Genomic DNA, 21,307 nt, shown 5'->3' with positions numbered 1-21,307 from the left:
TATCAATTTCGTTTTTTGTCAAATTTTTTTCTTATCAATAAAATAAAAGTATCTTATAAAAAAAAATGAAAGGTTCTTATCAATTATTTTTCTTCTCAAATTTCTTTTTTCTGTCAAACAAATAAAAAGACTTTGTCATGAAAGGTTTTTTTTTATAAATTTTACTTTTTGTCAAATTTTTTTCTTATCAATAAAATAAAAAAAATTTTATAAAAAAAAATGAACGGTTCTTATCAATTATTTTTCTTGTCAAATTTCTTTGTTTTGTCAAAAAAATAAAAGGTTTTTGTCAAAAAAATAAAAAGTAATAAAAAGTTATTGTCAAAAAAAAAAAGTTCTTATAAAAAAAAAATAATACAAGTATTTTTTGTCAAAAAAAAAAAGTTCTTGCTAAAAACAAAAAAAAATGTAACAACGACAAACTTTCTTGTAAAAAAATAAAAGGTTTTTATCAAAAAAAAAAAACTAAAAGGTTCTTATCAAAAAACCATTCTTTATTGTATTCCATATATGATTATATACTTCATTCATGATAGTTCCACGATTTTTATTTTGTGTGATGTAATTCAATGGTTAAAATAAGTTCATACTGAGAAAAAATATCTCAATATTCACATATTGATGAAAAAATAAAAATTAATAATGTAGTACCACGATTTCTTATTGGATTCTTAAAAAACAACATTTATAATGAATTTTAATAATTTTTTATATATTTTTTAAAGCTTAATCCGACCGATTCGGCCGATTCTCGATCCGGATCGCCGATTCACCGATCCGAATGGATTTTTATGGTGTCCGATCCGGACCACAGATCCGTTTTTTAAACCACTGGTTTTAATCATAACATCTTTCTTGAACATGTTTATTATACTTATAAGGTCTCATACTTGATTGATCATCTTCCCCAATATCTAGGATAAATTCATGTGAAATATTTATACATTATGATTGAGTCCCTGATTTGAATATCAAAGGGGAAAAATCTACGGCTTAATCCTACTTAAATTTAATGAAACAAGATCTTAAAAATATTCTCCAGGGACTTAAATCATTCTAAAACAAACCCCTATCAATATAGAGTTCAAAGTCACCAAATTTCATTAGTTCCCAATGAGGGGCATTTACCTATACAAAAGTTTACAGTTAGAGCAAAAGCACTCCGCAAGCAATATTCATTTAGCAAACTACAACCAGCTAGTGAATAGAATTTGATTCGTTTCAGCCCGCATCGATATGAAAAATTCATGAATTTGTCTAAAGATTCTACAAACACTTTCGCACTAACCAACAAAATTTAAATTTTAACAATATGATATATTTTTTAATATCTATGGCGGGGGTCGTTTTGCTAGCTACATTCTACTACATAAAACTGGCAGATGGCAAAGTTTAATTTAGCTGAACCACCCTATCAGTGTCCAAATTGAATGAGATCATAATTGTAGGTTGGCAATACATTTTCTATAAATTTACAGAATCTTATTTTGATTTGAGACCAATAACATAGTCTTCTATAGCCCATTAAAGCTCACCACAGTCATGCATTTATATAATATGAAACTTGAAACTGAGAAGAAAATCAAATTTGAACCCCTTTTCAATGTCCAAATTACATTAAATTTTTCCTATGGATTCTTGAGGATTTTTCCTACCTACCTAAAAACTTTTATCTTATTTGAGGTTGTTAAGATCTGCTATATAAGCTCCCTACAAACTACATTTTGACAAACTGCTACATACTGTAATAGACTAATATCAAATTGAATTGAATGGAACTTTAAGCACTTATTCTTGAATCAATTCTCTATCATCCCTCAAAATTTCAGCTATAGAGGAGTTATTAAGATAACATTTTTTACGATGAACAACTCATGACTCCAGTAGGGTACCTCATATGCATTGTAGTTCGCAAACAAGCTTTCCAAACATGCGAAAAAATCATCCAAATCTTATGAAATTTTTATAGCAAAGCTTAAATTACATTTTTCAAGCATTCCATCAAGTCTGGATCAAATGTGCATTAGTTGGACCCAATTCTAAAGTTCACAGCCTTGTATTCATAGGTTTAGCTTGTGGTGATCTTTTCAAACACCCATCCAATCAACTCCAAATCGTATGAAATTTGATCAACAGACCAATGAGATTATTTTGAGGATATCTCAAAGTTTAAACTCATTTGAAAATTGATTCACAAAGTTAATGACCAAACGTTCATTTAGGATTTTGTCTACACCTAGATTTTGTTACAAAAGACACCCAATTAGATGGCAATAGAAAGCTTGTTTTTTTCTTATTGAGAACTCTTAGGATTGCCTATGTTCTAACAAAGGCATGTCTAACTCCTCCAAGTACCACTCATAGATCCTCCCCCCCCCTACCCCTAATTTCCCTTTAGTTGACCCCTTGACAACTTATCTAAGTATCAATTACATGCTTAATCATCCATTTAAAGAGAAGAATATCGAATTTAATGAATGGATAATGAGGATCATATCTCAAAAAGGCACATCATAAATGCTCCTGGTGATATAAGATGCCCTCAACTAGTGATAAAAAATTCATAGATCTAGATCATGAATCACCGATCCAGATTGGGAATCGCCAGTGATTGAGTCGATTCGTGGTTGGAATCGGCATTTGAATACTATATCATATTAAAGTAAAATATGCTCAAGTAGCTTAGTTAGCTACATTGTTTTTAAACTCGGCCGAGGAGACTCAGACTCTGTCGAGTTATTCGGCCTCAACCAATAGGCGAGGCCGAGTACAATGTCCTAAAAATAAGCCCAGACATGTTTGACCACTGGATACAACGGCAGGTTTTGATACCCCAACTTATTAAAGAGGGCCTATACACTTGATCCAATACAGTATTTAAGCATGTGGGATAGAAATAAGTATCTTATTATATAGGGAAAAGTTTATATACGGTTACAACCTTAAAATGTAGAACTACATATGCACCTCAAAAAATCCATCGTAAAATGTTGTTTTAATATTGAAAAACCCTCTAATTGATCATCTCGACATCAAGATGAATGACTATGAAAAAAAAAAGAATTTGAGTCTCAAAAATGGTGCATCTTACAGCACATTATCTAGACTGTCTATTTTTAAGATTTTCATATATTTATAGATCTACTTGATTTTAATCATTTATGAAGTTTAAAATTTATAATTAGATATGAAAATAGATTTTGAGATAATCTTAAGAATATTTTACATCAAAATTATATGTTATGATAAAATTTGAAGGTGCACCTTAAATGGATCGTTTAAGGTTGCAACCTTATGGAAACCACACCCTATTATATATATACTTTATTATTGGTTATTCTCTCTTTTTAAAACATGAGACGAACTCGGCCGAGTTACTCGAACTCTGCCTAATAACTCGCTTCGGTCAAAGTCAGAGCACCTTGGCTGAGTTGATTTTTTGAATCTTGATTAGCTATCACATGTGGTTGTTTATTAAAAGGTGGGAGCTTCAAACCGCCCTAAAGAGTGCTTTATGTTTTACATAGCCATTTATTCTTGACCTAATAAAATACCACAAAGGGGGACACAAACCTAACAAAGAGTTTTAATAAAAAAAGTTTGACTTAAAAATTACACATCAAACGTATGAACAAGTGCTTAATAAGTGCACAACCTAGCCAGCAAAAATTCGAGCTTTATATGTCATATTAGTATTTTTAATTTATTATACTTCTAGATTGTCAATCATGGATGATAAGGATTATTAATTCATTTGATTCAATACCCATCCATTTTTTCAAAACAATGCCCTCAACTAAGGATCTGTGGGAATCCCTTGAAAATAAATACAATATAGAGGATGTCTATAGGAAAAAGTTATTTACAAACAACTACCAATGATAATTTTGTTCTTACATAAGTGCATGAGCCATTAGTGATCTCCAATGGGATTAGCTTAGATGACATGAAGGTTTATGAAGCATTATAAGTGGCATCAATCATTACAAAACTGCCACTATCCTGGAGGGATTATATAAATGTATCGAAGCACAAGCCCAAGGACATCACCTAGAAAACTCTCAAAAGAATAAACCAAAGTTATAAGAGAAATTCAAATAAGTGAGAGGAAGATAGAGAACAATAGTGAAAGAACCAACAAATAACCCAAGAATAAAGACAAGTAGAAGTAATTCTTTTTAAATTTTCGGGTAGACTATGTCACTTTTGTAAGCCAGCTCAGTCCTTAGAAGAATCAACTTGCATAAGCTAATGTGGTCAAGGAGAAATATGTGCCTCTTGTCTTCAAGATCAGTTTTATCAGAAATCATTCAGACTACCAGAGAGATTACCAAAGCACTAAGCGCATCTCTAGTGAAAGGAGCATATTTACGACCGATCAAATGGTAGTTGCTGAATCTGTGCTCAACATAGGTTAACTCCCCTTTCGTCAAAGTAATAGGTAAAAGGATGGTTGAACTTAGGTTCACAGTTAATAGGCTTCTAAACTTCCTTGATATCTTTCATGCTTTCGAGGTCTAGAGAACTGACTCAACCTCTCTCAGCATGCATTGCTTCAAGCTTGATTTTACCTCTGATGAATTTATCTTATCGAAGAAAGGTGTATGTTTTGGCAGAGATTATGCATCAATGAACCTCCTCATACACTTAGTTGAGTGACTTTTAGTTTGTGGTATAGTAGATGAGGTCAGGTTAATTACATGCTCGAAAGAAAAATAATAAAACTTCGATTTGATTCCTAAATGAAATAATATTGATACTAATATGTGAGATATGCATGTACAATTCAAGATCACAAAAAAAAACTCTTTTCCTTATGGAAAAGAAGTTTTGGCCTACTGGAATTAATTCATAGTGATGCCTAGAGATGTGCAAACTTGTTGTAACAAAAAGTAGTTTATTACTTTCATTGATGATTTTAAAAAATGCTTATGTTTACTTTATAATACTAAAGATGAAGTTTTGAAAAATTTCATATTTATAAAACAAAATTGGAAAAATCAAACGGATTTGAAATTCAAGGTACTTCAAAGCGTTTGAGATGGCAAATGTTGTTCTCAACAAATTTGCTAGGTTTCATAAAGAGAATGTTATCATTAACCAAGCCACTGCCCAATATACCCCTTAATAAAATGGTTTGGCCAAAAGTAGAAATGGTAGAGTTGTGTGAATGTCAATGTCATGCTTATTAGTTCTAATCTTGTTGCGTATATTTGGAAAATTCTATAATTTCTGCATGTTTTATTTTGAATGGAATATCATATTCAAAGTCCATGTCACATTATATGAACTTTGGAAAGGTATGAAATCTTCCCTAGGCTTCCTCAAAGTTGAAGGCTGCTTGCTTAAGCAAGACTCCACGACCTTGAAAGGGCCCAAGCTGGGAAATAAAAGTCCAAAATGTATTGTTTTAGAGCATGCTCAAATAAGGCCTACAAATTTCTAGACCTAGAATCCTTTGTGAATGGGAAATCTAGGGCCGCAGAATTTGTAATAAATATCAAAATTAGCATGTAGGATATGTTCAAGTTGAACCAATCCTACGTGGATAGCAAAATGTGTGTCAGTATTTAGTATGCATCAAAGTGTTTAGTATGAAAGGCTAAAATGCCATTACTTCCCGGCATTGACCGCACAACCAATATTTTGATTATTATAATTATATATATAATATAACCTCCGAAATTTATACATCTAATCCAAAGTATTGGAGTGGTATCACCTTAAAAGAGGTCATGTGTTCAAACTCAGCGTTGGTGATTCTATTTTAAATAAGATGTGGTTATATATAAAATAATGTTAATATAGTGAAGTAACATCAAATTTGCTTTGTGGTAGCACTTTGCAAGCCTTGGTGATGGTCACAAAGGGTTATAAAAGTGCCAGACACTTATGCTTAGCTTGTCAATATGTACTTATTAATTGATGATGGCATCAGACACATGGTCAATTGTGGATGATGTGTATGTGCATTTCGACACAAGCCTAAGTGTCAACCCATTTCATGAAAAATATAAAGTGTCCTTGTAACACTGGGAGGAAAATGATTGTCATGAAGCCCTAGAACATAGAAGAAATAGACCCAATAAACCAACTGAATTTCAGCCCAACTTCATGACCTTTCTTCTAAAAGAAGAACGTAAGAGCTTTCAAGAGGCCATGTCCTCGTGTGATTCTCCATTTTGGAAGGGATTAGTCAATGATGAGTGTAGGGTATTTTAGAAGGATAGAACCAATGGATCTATCTTGAGCAATGGAACTCGAAAATATTAACTTGTAAAGTCTAATATAGATTGAAACAAGCACCTGGACAATGGCATGGACCATTTGCGAATTTGATAATTGTATCGACGTTAATGTTTTGGATGTTGGTGTCGTGATTATGTGTTTGTGTGTAAATGATATGCTCATATTTGACAGCAATGTTGTTTGCATTGAAGACAAAGAATCTAATGTGTTTGAAATTAATACATAAGCACATGGGACAAGATGACATGACTCTTGGAATTAACATAGTGAGAAAACCATATGGTCATATTTTATCCCAATCTCACAATATAGAGAAAGTCATTAAGGGCTTTGACCTCTTCAATTGCAATCCATCTCCAACCCCACTACCCCTCATATTCAATTGAATATATATATATATATATATATATATATATATATATATATATATATGTAATTTATTCCCCCAACTAGAGTATACCATATTCATTAGTTATGCCGTGGGCAAACTACATAGATTTACCAGTAATCTAGGTCTTAAGCATGGAATAAATCCAAATGGTTTGTGCACTATCTCAAAGGGACTATAAACTATGAATTACAATACATGGGCGAACCCACTATACTAAAAGGATATAGCGATGCAAAGTGGATATTGGATTCTAATTAATCTAAGGCTACTATTGGTAGGACTTCACCTTTAGTGGGGGTATAGCTGCATGAGGCTCGAAGAAGTAGAAGTGTATCTGTAGATAACAAAGAATTATATTTGTTTGCCTTGGAGGGCACTAATATAGAACTAGTTTGGTTAAGAAACTTCATGGTAGATGTATCATTCCCTCAAAAGTCTTAAACTTGTAATCTTAATTTACCATGGTTGTGTGAAGTTGTTGTTTATCGAGTGGTAAGTAAAATATATAATAGAAATTCGAGTCGCATCCACTTGAGGCATTGTGAATTGAGGCAATCACTAAGATGGAGTGGTTACTACTAGTTGTCTAATCAGAACATCCACTAACCAAAGTTCTTTCAAAGGACCAAGTTTAGAAAACAACTAGAGGGATGGGATTGAGGTCCACTTAGAACACGTCGCAGGGTGATAAGATCCCTACCTGGTAAACAAGGTGATCCCAAGTCCCAGGTTTATACATGAATACATTGAACGAAAGAATATTTTCCTGCTTCATCTTTGCCTTTGTGCTGTAAAGATTTGCAACCTAAAATGAGGTTGAGTTGAGCTCTTAATCAATTAATTCATCTCAATGAAATTGACCTAGGTGAGGGTGCTGAGCTTTAGAGACAGTCCCCATGGACATACCTATATGAGAATAAAAAAATGGCCGCTCTCTAGAAGAATTGGGTCATACCTGGAGCGCTTATGAAACTAGGATATGGTACATAAGTCAAAGAGAAATGCATGTTATTCAGAAAAAATACAAATCTAGAAAGAAAACATGTTATGTAGGACGTTAACATATTACATAGGAACATAATTCAAGGTTCATTTTCACTGTTCTGGATGCCCTACAGCCTAACACTATGTGAAGGTTCAAGACTTTTGCTGACCTTCATTAACGTATTGCCTTTCTTGGTCTGCCAACACAATCAAGTTGCTGAAAACGAGTGGGGGGTTAGTTTTGATTTGTGTTTCAAACCAACTTTCTCGAAGAATGCAATCATTAAAATGCTTTAACAAATTTTCCATAATTTGCTTCCGTAAGTTTGGTCCCCTGCTTGGCTCAGATGTACCTTTCCTTGGAGGTATTATTCATTTGGATTCAACTGCATCTTAAGAGTTACTAAGTTGATGGCGATTAATCCAATGAAGAATGAAGACAATGAGAGCATCTCCAGCCTCGGGGTCAACAGTGAAATATAGCAGCTCACATAAGTTAGTATACAGAGAAGATTATATGTTCCAGAAACCCCCGTGAGCAAAGTTTGTGCTCAATGATTTTTTTTTTGCGTCGTTACCAACTTTGGTTTTTGTTTTATGAGTTTCTTTGATTGTTGTTCGGAAAACAATTTTTAGCCACGGTTAAGACCAAATTCCATGAGAAGTGACTTATAATGATCCCCAGAAGAAAATTTTCTAGTATTGGACATGGAAACGAGTTAAAATTTGAGCTTGAGAGTCTTATGTTCCTTTTTGTTACATCTAATTGGAACACTTTGTTTTTGCTGCAGTAAGGAACCTCTGATTTTTGGCTATTGTTTGATTGAGATATCAATCTGTGTCACCAGCAAACCAAGTCCACTGCCTTCCACTCGATTTGAAGGCGTTTCTCAGCTTGGAAATTTTAAAGCAATCCTTGATTTTTGACCGTGATCAACTTATAACAATGATCTTTGTCTATATATAAGTGATTTTCAAGCGGTTTAAAGGCCCTAATCATTATTACTTGCTTTAAAGGAGTTAAAGCCAACAAGTTTGCAGCTATAAAGGCTCCAGTCACTACTACTTGTTTTAAAGGAGTTAAAGCTAACAAATTTGCACTTCCCTTTTTTTCTACAAGAGACAGATATGAAAGAGCACAAAATTACAAATTCAAGGGAAGGGAATCTCATATTCATCTGATGGACAGTATTCCTACTATTGTTATAAGAGACGACCATACTCACAAATCACGAGAATCAGAAGTTAGCGTTCTTATCAAGACCAGATGGATCGTACCAAATTAGGCTAGTTGGACAAACCCGTTTTGACCATTTCAACTTACTAAACGAGTTTGGGCAAATTTTTGTAATATATTTTATATTTTATATTTTAAACCTATTCTTTATGATTTTTATTTTATTTTTGTTAAATCCAATCCAACAATTCAGGTAGTTCGGCCAGTTTGACCAGACCAGCTCCAAACCGCTTCAATGACCAGTCTGCTTCTGATGCATTTGACTATTTTAAATTTCATCACTGCAATTCCAAGTGTTCTAACTACCATAGGATCGTGACGGACATAACCCTTAAGCTCTCAAACACTAATTAAGATAATTGTATATATTTCTTACTAAATTAGAGAGCATATACTTCATAAAATATCTCAAAGATTTCATCAAAAGATACATATTTTCGGAAGCAAGTTGGCATCAACTTCCATCTATGGTTAATTCGCTAGCTGATAGACATACATTTTGGTGCCAATTAAGCCCGCGGGATTCTTATTTCCATATTAAAGATTAACATAATAATTCCTTTTACCTCCCCAAATTTCTCAACTTCCTACTTATAAATGTTTGAACCAGTTAATGAAACTCCCAAAGTTCACTTTAATCCCAAATTTGGTGAAATTAGCAATTTAGATACATTGGCTTACAACACAATCTGTACTTTCATATATATAATTCCTGGATAAAGGAAAATAAATCCAAGGTGATTGGGAATAATACCACCAATGGCTTCCATAGGATACATTTTTGCATGAATTTTGATTGCGATCAATCAGACAAAACCATGATGTCCTACCTTTAAAATGATGAACATTTTGCCTTCATTTAGTAAGTGATTATGTTTTTAGATGAGCAGAATGACAAACCCAGATTCATGTAGCCGATCCCAAACAGTTAGAAAAAATCTATGATGATGATGATGCTTGTGTTTTTAGATGGGTCATCTTAACTTGGATTAATATCTGTCCCATTTTCCTTAAGAAGTGTGATGATTAACACACGAAGAGCATTTTGCTGGTTTCCTTATCAAATATATTGAATCAAAAGGACACTGCATAATTAGATTACATACAGGATAAAAAAAGTAGACCAACACCAAAAATGATGTTAAACCAAAGTCATTCCTGGCATTTTTGTTTCATCAATTCTTTCTCGCAGTTTCTTATTCCTTTCACCAGGCAATTGAGTACTTTATCGTTTATCTTCAAGATTGTTTTTGAAATATTTGTTAAAAGGGCAATTATATTATATGGAATGCACTGGTATTGTCCTAGTCCATTGAGACCAATATCATTCAATTAAACGAATGATGGTGATCAATGTTCGCAAAATCAAACGAGAACGGTTAACCGGACATGGGTCTAGAAGCAGTTTAACCGGCTTAACTAGTAAACCGGCCGATTCAACCGCTCTAATCGAACAAGTCCTAGGCGGTCAAAAAAGTATTGAAAGAAATAAAAAAAAAAGTCCTAGGCGGTCAAAAAAGTCCTAGGCGGTCAAAAAAGTATTAAAATATGAAAAGCATATAACTAATGATTAAAACGAAACACATTGAATTAAAGTTGAAAATTAATGGAAAAAATGGATTTTAATGCATTTTATATTTTCCAATGGCTATTTTTTAAATTTTTTTAAAAAAATAGGAAAATATAAAAGTGAATATTAATGACCAAAATAATTTTTAATCTTTACCATAATGTAAAGAATATTTAAAAATGCATTACAAATCAAATTTCTTATTTTTGAGAATTTATATACATTTTTTTGAATTGTTTTTAAAAAAATACCAGTTGATCACCCTAGCAGCCCAAAACCGGAACTGGTCAATGGCCGGTTCCGATCTAACGGGGAGGTTAGCGGTTAGTTCAGGCGATTTTACTAACAATGATGATGGAGAGGAACGAGACCCATCAGAAATAAGACATGGCCCAGTTGTGGATCCAACTCTCCTTTCATTACCTTCCATTTCATGGAGGGTGATGACCTGAATGCGTGTGGATTTTCATAGACTATTGAATTGTGGTCTAAATTTCCATTGAACAAATGAGCCATAAGATAATGCAAATAGAATTTTCCTTCTTCCATTTGTGAGAGCAGCGACGCATTAATGGCGAAATTCTCTCACAAAGAAGTAACATCCAGCAATATATGGCTCCTATAATATACCACATGAGATTTCTTCATATGCTCTGAACTGCAAGGACGAATGAACACACAAAATTCAGTTCATCCAAGATCTAGAATCATGAGCAACCAAGAATTAGAACGACGATTTTCTCAATGAATGCAAGGTCACCAAGGAAATGCACCTCTTCTGAAAAGCAAGGAAAGTAAAATAAATTACACGAAGCTTCTATCAAGACATGCGCAAGTAGACCAAAACCTTCATCACCTATTTTATATTAAAAATAATTACTGAGATTATACAATCAACCTACAAAAGAGGTTCTGAGAGCTCCATCTCATTGGTATTTTGATCAGCATCAGGACGGGGACCAACAAAATTCAAACCCAACCATTGCCATGGCCAACAAATGTATCTTTGCCTTCTCAGAATACTTAAGTCACTCCGGTTCTCCAACTCCTCGAGCTGCCGGTTTAATTCTTCAATTCTCTCTGTAAGCCTGGCAGCCCTGGCATCTGCAAGGCGGAGAGACTTCTCAGCAGCATCACGTGCACTCATGGCTGCTGCTGCCGTCTCTTCTTTGAACTTGAGCTTGTTCTCTGACTCTTGGAGACCAAGCTTTGCTTCTTCCAAATCTTTCTTGAGGAATCCCAGCTGCAAAAAAACATATCTTTTAAAAACCCGAAGTGGCCTTTTTCTAGTTGTTTTTTTTTTTTGGAAACTGGCATCTTATCTAGTTATTATAAACCATGTTTCTGCTTCTCCGGCGCAAATGAAATAAATTTAATATTAAAAAACACGGAGAAAGGCATCTTTGTAATAAGTATCACTGAGCATCTTTCCCAGATCATCAAATTGGTTTCTATATACTAGGTTTCTTTGTGCCAATGGTGTCCTTTGTGAAACCAAGTGGAAGAAGATGACATGGCAACTAGAAGAGGATGGAGGTGAACGTTTTAAGCATTCTAGCCTTCTAACACTACTGCTACTTGTTGCAAGTCTGGTACGAGTATGACCACTTAAACAAGAAAGAATCTATTGAAAAATTGTGACATGACTCGTGGTAGTAAGAGTAGAACAATGGCATATGCAAGTTAATAAGCAAGGCCATGGATATGGCTGAATGAATAACATTCCTCTAATTACGATGCTTGGGTAACTGAATATAGGTGCATCGGCATATGGCTTAGGGAATAACATGCCACTAATTACAATGCATAGGTAACCGAACATAGGTGCTATATCCATGCTGATTCCTGTCGAAAGGAATCAAAACACATGTTAAATTACAGAAAACAGTAACGGGAGTCGCCATATCCATAGCCCACTACGATATATGTTACTCTCAAAACCAGTGTTCTGAAACACGACCCGACAAGGTACCCAGACCTTGGCCGAGGCGAGTTGCTTGGGCGAGTCCGAGAACTCGCCCGAGTTCAATCCCTTTTTTGAAAAAAAACATAGACAAAGGAAGCATACATATAATATAACCTTCCCCCTTTAAAAGTTAATTGTCGAATGGCAAAGTCGCTGCGCGTCCATTATGAAGGGGTCTTCGGTTTGATTCCCACGAACTCTTTTTTTTTCAGCCCCTGTACGCTGTTTTTGTTTCTTTTTATTCTAAAAATAAAAACAAAAAAATGACATCAGTGGGAATCAAACCCCGGCTGTGATGGAGCATAGGCGTGACTACTATCCAAAAAGCTATTCGTGCAACTTATGACTTGAAATTGACATAGTATTTTATATAGTCTAGAAGACTTTGGTGTACACTGTACTCGGCGGAAACTTGCCTCGCCCTTAGGATGAGGCCGAGTTACTCGGCCAATTTCAAGTGGCCTCGGCCAAGTCTCGGAACACTGCCCAAAACATTTGTGAAATTACAAAAGCATGAATTGGATTCAGGATTAGGCAACCTAAGATCAGTAGATCATTGTTTGAAGTAGCATTTTCCATTAAATACAAGCCCACAGTATGTTTCAGCGAACCTTAGCAACAGAATCATTTCAGAAATAAAAAAAGGACAGATGACATATAGAAACATGACCGAGACCAACCTAATCCTTTAATACCTGAGCTAAAAATAACGAGCTTCCAAACCTGATTCTGCATACAGTTTGCTCTCTCAGACTGCAACTCTGAGGTATTAGAGATTCTTATTATCGCATACAGCTATCTCATTATGGAATAGAAATGAATACCTAGCTTTAGTCCTAGAAAATGCATAACTACAATAGATTGGGGAAGTTTGCCTGTCTGCTTTAGCTTAGCTTGCTAGCTCAGAAATTAACATAGAGAAAACCTGTGCAGAAGTTTTGAAAACTTTAGTATGGATAGATAATTTAATAAGCTAAACATGTACTATTTAAGGAAAGTAAGGATGTAAAAAATGAATTTACAAAGAATCTCATTTGCAGAACACCAAAATTTGTTTGTTTCCATCTTGTTGATCACATCCAGATGTGCATTATCAGGCATTGGATTCCAATTCCTCCTTTTCTAAATTTCTTAGCAAAATAACCAGCATTCAATCTTATAACTTGAGAAATGGAGCCATGGTTCTTAAGGGTTGTAATATAATTGGGTCTTAATAATTTCTCCAAAAGATGGACTTAACTGAATAATTCTCGTAAAGCAGACTCATATATCTAGCACACTGATAGTATTTATTTATATATAAAAAAATTTGTAGTATATAATAAAATGTGCTATGGAAGCTCTTGCTGTTGAAATCCATTGTGTCCACCATGACTATCATGGCTAAAATACTTGGTAGGAAATGCGATCCCTAACAGTAGGGATTGAGATCCCAAAATCTACAAATCAAGATCCCTCTAATATCCCTTTACTGGAGTACCAGAGAGATTGCCAACTATGCCTGGATATCCTGGTAACTATAGTTTAGAACATTGGCCTTGTTATGGTATGGCTCAAAACAAAACTTATGTACAAACCAAAATGCCCTGTCAATGATTAAACCACCCTCCAGGTCCAGCTTGAATTCAAAAAATTAGACTACCCATGCTCATCCAACTAGGAATATCTTCCTCAATTTTTACATGTATCTAATTATTATCTAGGATAACTGCTAGAAAAAATTTGGAATCTCATATTTCCCTAATAAAGGACACAAGCAATCCTACATAAAAATACTTCCAAGTGCAAATAGCAAGAGAATGAAAAAATAACAATAAATTAAAAACATAAATCAAATTTCAAGTCCTAACCACAAAGATAATTCTGAGTAAAATGATTCAGATGTGACTAGCACAGGGTACTCCAAATAAGACAATATGCCGATGCTATCCCCTTAATTTGCGGTGTAACTTATGACCCAGGGCTACAAATAATGCTTACACAACCAAGCCCTGCAATCCAGACTGAGTAGGAAGGGAAGTATGAGAATCAGAACAAATCCAGGTATGCGGAGTCAAACTGAATTCCAAAAACGAAAACTATTCTTTTAATCTACAGTGCCACCCCTAATCCATGTTGACTTACGACCACTGCTTCAAGTGCACCCAATTTAAATGTCTTCCAATATCAACTATCAACATAGTTTCAATGTCTTTGCCAAATTACCCTCTCAAGGACCTTCTCTGCAATACTGTGACTAACTCATATCACATCCTTTCATGCAATTTCTATTCTGATTGTGTCTTGGACTGACTCTAACCTTCCCTCTGACCATTTTCGAACTCTAGTCCCATATTTCTCCTCATTCGATCAATGAGTTCAGAAGGGCATCAGCCACTGAATTTACTACGATCCATTATCTCAAGGATCAGGTTTCTTTGTGTTACCCTCATTTTGATAAAGCCCATGGCAAATGCTCATGTTTCAACTCTATATTTCTTGGGTTATTTGAGAAAACCATGCTCGTGAATGGTGGATCTATCAATTACACCCTGTAGCCTATCTTTGACTGAGATTGTTAAACCAGTGCAGAAAGTCATAATGCATTACTGTTCCTGATCATCTGGAAGGGAAGCCAACTCCAGGAGAGGTGGAAAACCTAGGACAGAGTAGCCATAGCGGATCTAATACAATTTGAGGGCTAGGCCTGTGAAGACTATGAGGTTACAGAAGCTAATTAAGTGGGCAGTGACCGGTTATGAGACATAGAAAAAGACCTCAGAATAAGGAAGGAAGAAGAATGCATGACAACATAATAGGTAAGCCCTAAGATATAGAATTGAGATTAAAGCAAAAAACTGCCACTCAAAAAATATTCGCACATGTTGAGGAGAATGAAAGTTGGAATGGAGTTTCCAGCAGTGTTACATGGATAGCTGTACTAGTTTCAGTGTCCAGGATGCCTCTAAGGTGTCCAGGATGCCTCTAAGGTGTCCAGTAATTTGGCCTGAAAAGCCAAAACAGTACGAGACATATATACAATCATCATTTTAATTAAAAAATAGCCTTTTAGTACGTACAGCCCATTTTTCATTACATTTACACATGCATGTGCTTTGAGATATTGGAATGTAAGGTTCACGTACAAGATGTCTCAAGTTCGAATTCTAGTAAAAGCTATTTCTTATTTTTTTATTTAAACCCAATTCTGAAATGCCACCATGTGTCCAAGTGTCAAAACTTAAAACGGTCAACACACGATACCAGCCACCAAGTGGAGCTTTGGGAGGAACACTGGTTGCAGGTAGGTAAGTTGGTGACCTGCCAACAGGCTGGGGAGAAATACAACTTGAGGCACAGAAGATGTGATATTAAATAAAAACAGATGCTTCAATGCCATCAAGGAGTAAACAAACTTCAAACTTGATGGTTACATGCATTCCCTTTCCGCCAAATCATCAGGAATATAGAAACAGTAAAAAATTGCGTAGTTTATAGATTAACAAGAGCCAGATATCGTACAAGAATAACTTATGCATTCATTTAAAGGCCCACTACTCGCGGTCATAACGATCATTTGAATATCAAACGCATCAAGATAACTTGAAGGACACTAAAACAAAAACAACCAAACACTATTTGTTAGAGGTTACAGAAAGTATATAATAAGATCCAGATTACAATCGAGAGTTGAGATCACTCCCAAATCAATGGATGGACGTGACCAAGAAAGGGTAGAACCTACCACTCAGTTCATGTAAAGTTCTAAATCAAACAGCCAATTACAGTTCAAATCTCATCCATGTAGTGTTTCAAAAATGATAAGCTACTATTATGTCAGAATGCAAAAAAATCAAAACTAACTGATCAGGTGATTAGCATACCTGCGCCAAAAACTCTTCTTCAACAGCTCTCCCTGCAGCTGCCTCTTGTTCGGCTGCAGCCTTCCATCTTGCTATTTCTTCTTCTGCCGCAGCAATGTCCATCATAAGGCCTTCAACCTGACAAAAGGAACTTCAATATTCTCCAACCCTAAAGGCCTAAAGTGAATAAGTTTAAGCAATGAGACATGCAAAAACTTGCTATAGAAGAAGAAAAATTGAAGGATACAAATACAAAAAGAAAATTTAGGCATGTATATCACATTTTCATTTGCTGCCCTTTCTGTCTCTTCAAGTTCCTTTATTTGCAGCTTTCTTTGGTTGAGCTCCTTCGCTTGAGTTTCTAAACGTGCTTTAAGTAAACTGGACTCTGCCCTTGATGCAGGAAAAGGACAGGCAAAAAATGCTATTCAGAATAACTTCAACATAACACTTAGCAACAGATCAGATGAATAAGTAGTAGATACAATACATTGTACTCAAAATATAAAAATACAGATAAAAGGCATCAACCTCCACATTTCACTGTTTGAGAGAGAGAGAGAGAGAGAGAGAGAGAGAGAGAGAGAGGGGTTGTGGGGAGGAGAAAGAGGAGGAAGTAGTGGTGGAGAGGTGAAGTTAACAATAATGACAATAACAATTCCATCGATTAAGACAGCAGCTTCAGATTTGCAACTCCCAATATTCGAAAGAAGAAACAAATATGAATCTTGTCATATAGGCCTTAGGTTAAGTGAGAGCAAATTTGAAATTGTATACAATCATGCATATGTAACACCTAGCCATCAAAGTTAGCACCAGAAAAAGTACCTGAGTGCTTCACAAGAACGCCGAAGCTCAATAATCTCAATTTGAGATGCTCTCACAATTTTCTCCAATGCACCAGCCTACATCAAATTCACAAGTGATTACTGCATGATTACTAAAATAGGGTAACATGATAAACTCATAAAATAGTGTAACATAATAAACTCACAAACATAATAAAAATTAACAGGAGGTTCTCATATCTGGGTCCAATTTGGGCAAAGAAGATAGATGCATACCAAGCCAAAGACCTCATCCTCCTTATCATTCGAAGCATCCCAGTTTCCACAATTTTCAAGAACTGAACCAAATTTGAAATCTATCCCAGCATCTCTTACACCATTTCCTGCGACTTGAAGGATGGAACTCATTTTTGATGATCGATCTTCAAGACCCCTGTCGCTGTTCAAGGACTCAGCCCCCATCTTTTTTGACAAAGCACTTCTCAGCAAAGTACCAATATGTTGCTGCTCTGCAACCAATCGAGCAACTTTATCCTGCAAATCTTTTCTTTCATTGTTCTTGGTTTCCATGTCAATCCTTACTTTTTCAGCAGCTGTTCTGGAGAGTTCAAACACTGATATTGTTCCATCCAAAGAAGTTCGCAGATTCTCATCCATATCCATTTCATGAGGCAGGAAGCGATCTTCAGGGCACTCTGCTTGATCTGGTGAATTCGTATCAATTATCTTAATTATAAAGTAAAGTTGATCGTGAGCTTTTGATATATAATTCAATTGATCAAAGACCAACAGTCGTTGCCTTTCAATCTTTGATTCCAAACCCCTTAATTTGGCATTGAGCTCCTCTACGAGTTGCCTTAGATCCCCGGCCTCCTGTTCAACCAATCTTGATTTTTCTGACATTTCTTTGTTTAACTCAGCAATCTGCAAATCTTTTGCAGAAACTGATTTCTCTGAGCTCTCCAATTCAGAAGATTTTTCAGAGAGATTTTCCTTTAGTCTACTAATCGTTGCTTCTAACTGAGATACTTCAATGGCAATTTCATAGTTTCTCTGCTCCATCTGTTCACGTACGTCGTTTCTACTCTTCGATACATTGTCAATCTGTCTAAGAAGCTCATCAACTATTTCATCAGCTCTCTTGGTGACACCATAAGCTATTGCAGGCAAGCCAGTATACTTTGTAGACCTAGGAAGTCCACTTGCAAAAGTCTTAAAACTATTAACTTTGGCAGCGATCTTTTCGGTCTCACTCACAAGCAGCTGTGCAGTGGCTTCAATTTCTGACCTAAAAGAGTCCCTGGTTTTTTGGGTTTCTTCTATTAACCGGTTCATCTCATCCTTATGTCTTTGAAGCTCATCCCTTTGCTTCATGGCTTCTTCTCGTAACCTCAACGCTTCAGTCAACTCTCCTACAAGTCCCTCTTTTGCTCTGAGTGCCTCTTCCTTTTCTCGCAAAGCTTCATCTCTTTGTCGTGAAACCTCGTCTCTCTTCTTAATGGCCTCATGGGCAAGCACTTTCAAGCGATTGAATGAGGTTTGTAAGTCAGCTTTTGCAGCCTCAGCAGCCTTTCTTGCAAGTCTTTCGCCGTCAAGCTCCTTGAGAATCTGTCCCAATTTCTCTAAAGACAGTTCAGAATTTTGGTCCCCAAGTGACAATGGAGCAGGATCTTCACCCTCAACATCACTGAGAACCACATCATCATCAGTAGCACTCGCCATGTTTCCAAAACTTCCAATTCAATGCTTCATCTGGTAAATTTTCAACTTTTGAATAGAACTACTATTAAACATATGGGGCTCTCTCTAGAGTTTCTCAACAATAATCTATTTCACAGTAAAATGGTTGAATCCAAAACCCTATTCTCCTTAAAATTATATATCAGCAACCATCAAAGGTCAAACCTGAGGACTAAAAGAAGTAGGGCTAAAAGAAGTAGGGCCATACATTCAATAATGGAAATCTGCAAAAGGAATATAAAGAATGAGGACCAAACAAGTGAACTAATTTCTTTCTTATGAGTTCAGAAATAAAAAATTAACAGACCCCAAAGAATCACAAATTACAACCTTTGAAAGAAGGTATATAACATTGGCTATTGTTCCTCGTATTCCAATTAAAAAACGCGAGTTTGGTCAAACATCCTCAATTTTTCTTTTTTTTTGGGAAACCAAACATCCCCAATTTTATTTATTTAAGACTTGAACAATTGAATACATCTTCGGTTCTAATGTTCAGATTTTGACAGAAGAGATTTTGACAGAACCTTCCACATTCCTAAAAAATCATGTTGCACAAAGCTGTAGACTGATCTTACAATGAGAATTCAAAGGATATCCAATCTTATACAAAACCTAGAGCATCCCTTTCAAAACCCTTCCAATGTAGTGAATTTGTCCAATTCGAAGAATGCAATTGGGAGGAATCATATGATTCTCTGCCAAGGCCCCAACTTTACTACTAAATAAATCCAAACTTACCAAATCATGAAACAGAAAACAAAATCTAAACCCGAACACCACTACTGATCCAAAGCCAGATTTTCCCATGTTATTCGGAAACATCGGATTTGGGCAGAACTGATTTAGACATACACTGAATAATTTTGCCAAAATTTTGTTGGTCACAACATTGATCTTGGTCTTTAATATTTTCAAATAAATTCAAAGTCTCTGACATAACCAGATTCTATAACTGCAAAACCAATTATCGTCTCAAATCCCTTTTTCCAAACAATAATCGTGATATGCTCTGAAAAAGCCTTAACCATTACCTTCAAGAATCATGGGTCATAAAGAAACCAAATCAAGAGAATGAACCCATAAAGGCTTGCCATTAAATTTCATAATCTCTAAAACAGTTGTTTAAGCAAAGTCTTAACCAGATTTTTCAATTTCTTGTTATGATAACAGCACCCAATTCCCTTTTTAGGAAAAGATTACAAATTATTAGTCACAGAAGAGCAACAAATATCATAAGGGAGCTTACCTTGAAGGGCACGGTAACCATGGCTGGCTCGAAGAGAGAGAAAGAGGGAATGTTAAAACAGAGGATACAGAGAGAGGGAGAGAGGAGAACTACCAGTCGTCCATCGAAAGTAAATGTCATGATTTGTCTATATCACGTACACATGATATGCGTGTATGAAGGCTGGTATACGGGATGTATATCTACCGTCCAATAGCGAAGATGAATGACGTAAGGACATGATCATGCTATCCTACAGGGATTTATCATCACTGTTATTTTTCTTAATGGACGGTAGAGCACCATAACCAATGGACTTTCTTACGGTGGAAGTACACTGTTTATGTGTGGCGTTGGTATATACGCAATGATATCTACGGTCCCTTAGCGAATATTATAAAATGGATGCCCTGCTATGTCGGGCATACTACCATGAGAATATGTATGGTGATTTCAGTTTTTATCTACGTGAGGTACACCACACTTATTGGTGAATCATCATAATAGATTAGTATTTTTGCATTGGAAACTACTGGCTTTGAATAGGAAAAATATATTATCTTTCTTAAAACGTACGTTACAATTAATTTTAGAACATTGGATTTGAAATTAGATAGCTACATTTATTCCATTGATCAAGCTCAAACTTCAAAATAAATTTTTTCGAATTTTATGATATACTTAGGCTATTGGATTTCACATCAGATGGTTGTAATGCAATCCCTTTAAAATAACATTATTTTAAATTATATTCTTCAAAAATTATTACTCTGTCTTCCATAATCTTTGAAAAGTACTCTTTTGGCTTATAGTAGAGTAAGACCAAGCCTTGGCTGGGTCATCCTCGGCCCTAACCCTGGCCTTAAGTGGACAAGACAGGCCAAGTAGAAGCATAGAAAATAAAAAATAATAAAGGAAAAGAAAGGCCCCGTTGGATTAGCCCAGGCCTAGGCCCACATTTTGTGGCCAACCCCTACTTTTTTAAGGTTGAGCCGCTCGGCCCATTGTCAACCCTATAGTAGAGACAAGTGGTGCAGTAGAGGAGGTCATTTTTAAATATAGGGTTACCATCCTCCATTATATACATGCATCTAAGGAAGTGAAAGTATCTGTAAAGATGGTGGGTAATGCAACATGCATGCATGCCAAGGGCACTTGAGGCGCATTTTACACTTTGCTACACTTTGTATGCTCGCATCAGCATAGAGGCGCCCTTAGCACATGTGCGGTTGCAGTTGGGCTCATGGCTCGCATCTTTTTACACTTAAATAAAGGCATTTTTATAACTTATCTATAGAAAATGCATATAAAG

At 35.5% G+C, this 21,307-nt stretch overlaps 1 protein-coding gene across 2 annotated transcripts; it reads right to left on the bottom strand.

Moving 5' to 3' along the window:
• Positions 1 to 11,267: 11,267 nt before the first annotated feature.
• LOC18438717 (paramyosin) lies at positions 11,268 to 20,075 on the bottom strand. 2 transcript variants are annotated; one of them, XR_016058627.1, is made up of 6 exons: positions 20,017 to 20,075; positions 17,304 to 18,991; positions 17,068 to 17,144; positions 16,521 to 16,627; positions 16,261 to 16,377; positions 11,268 to 11,674 (listed from the first exon to the last, which is right to left on the bottom strand). XR_016058627.1 is itself a non-coding variant. In XM_011626811.3 (6 exons), the coding sequence occupies exons 2-6, from the start codon at positions 18,747 to 18,749 to the stop codon at positions 11,330 to 11,332; spliced, it is 2,097 nt and encodes a 698-aa protein (XP_011625113.1). In that variant the 5' UTR covers positions 18,750 to 18,991; positions 20,017 to 20,075; the 3' UTR covers positions 11,268 to 11,329. The 2 variants fall into 2 exon arrangements, 1 of the variants encoding a protein (XP_011625113.1); XM_011626811.3 differs by having other exon boundaries at positions 16,521 to 16,632.
• Positions 20,076 to 21,307: the final 1,232 nt, after the last annotated feature.

This window comes from Amborella trichopoda, chromosome 6 (genome assembly GCF_054954075.1).
Source record: "Amborella trichopoda isolate Santa Cruz 75 chromosome 6, AtrichopodaSantaCruz75HAP2 v2.0, whole genome shotgun sequence".
Lineage (NCBI taxonomy): Eukaryota > Viridiplantae > Streptophyta > Magnoliopsida > Amborellales > Amborellaceae > Amborella > Amborella trichopoda.
The sequence above is the reverse complement of the archived record's forward strand: the minus strand, read 5'-3'. Positions and strand labels throughout refer to the sequence as shown.

What these genes read in the sequence shown, in the direction of transcription:
- LOC18438717 (XM_011626811.3), bottom strand. Translation starts at nt 18,749, where the DNA reads ATGGCGAGTGCTACTGATGATGATGTGGTTCTCAGTGATGTTGAGGGT. An exon ending in AGGATGAGGTCTTTGGCTTG is followed by an intron (nt 17,145 to 17,303) that starts GTATGCATCTAT and finishes AATTTGATGTAG; the next exon opens with GCTGGTGCATTGGAGAAAAT. An exon ending in CGTTCTTGTGAAGCACTCAG is followed by an intron (nt 16,633 to 17,067) that starts GTACTTTTTCTG and finishes TCCTGCATCAAG; the next exon opens with GGCAGAGTCCAGTTTACTTA.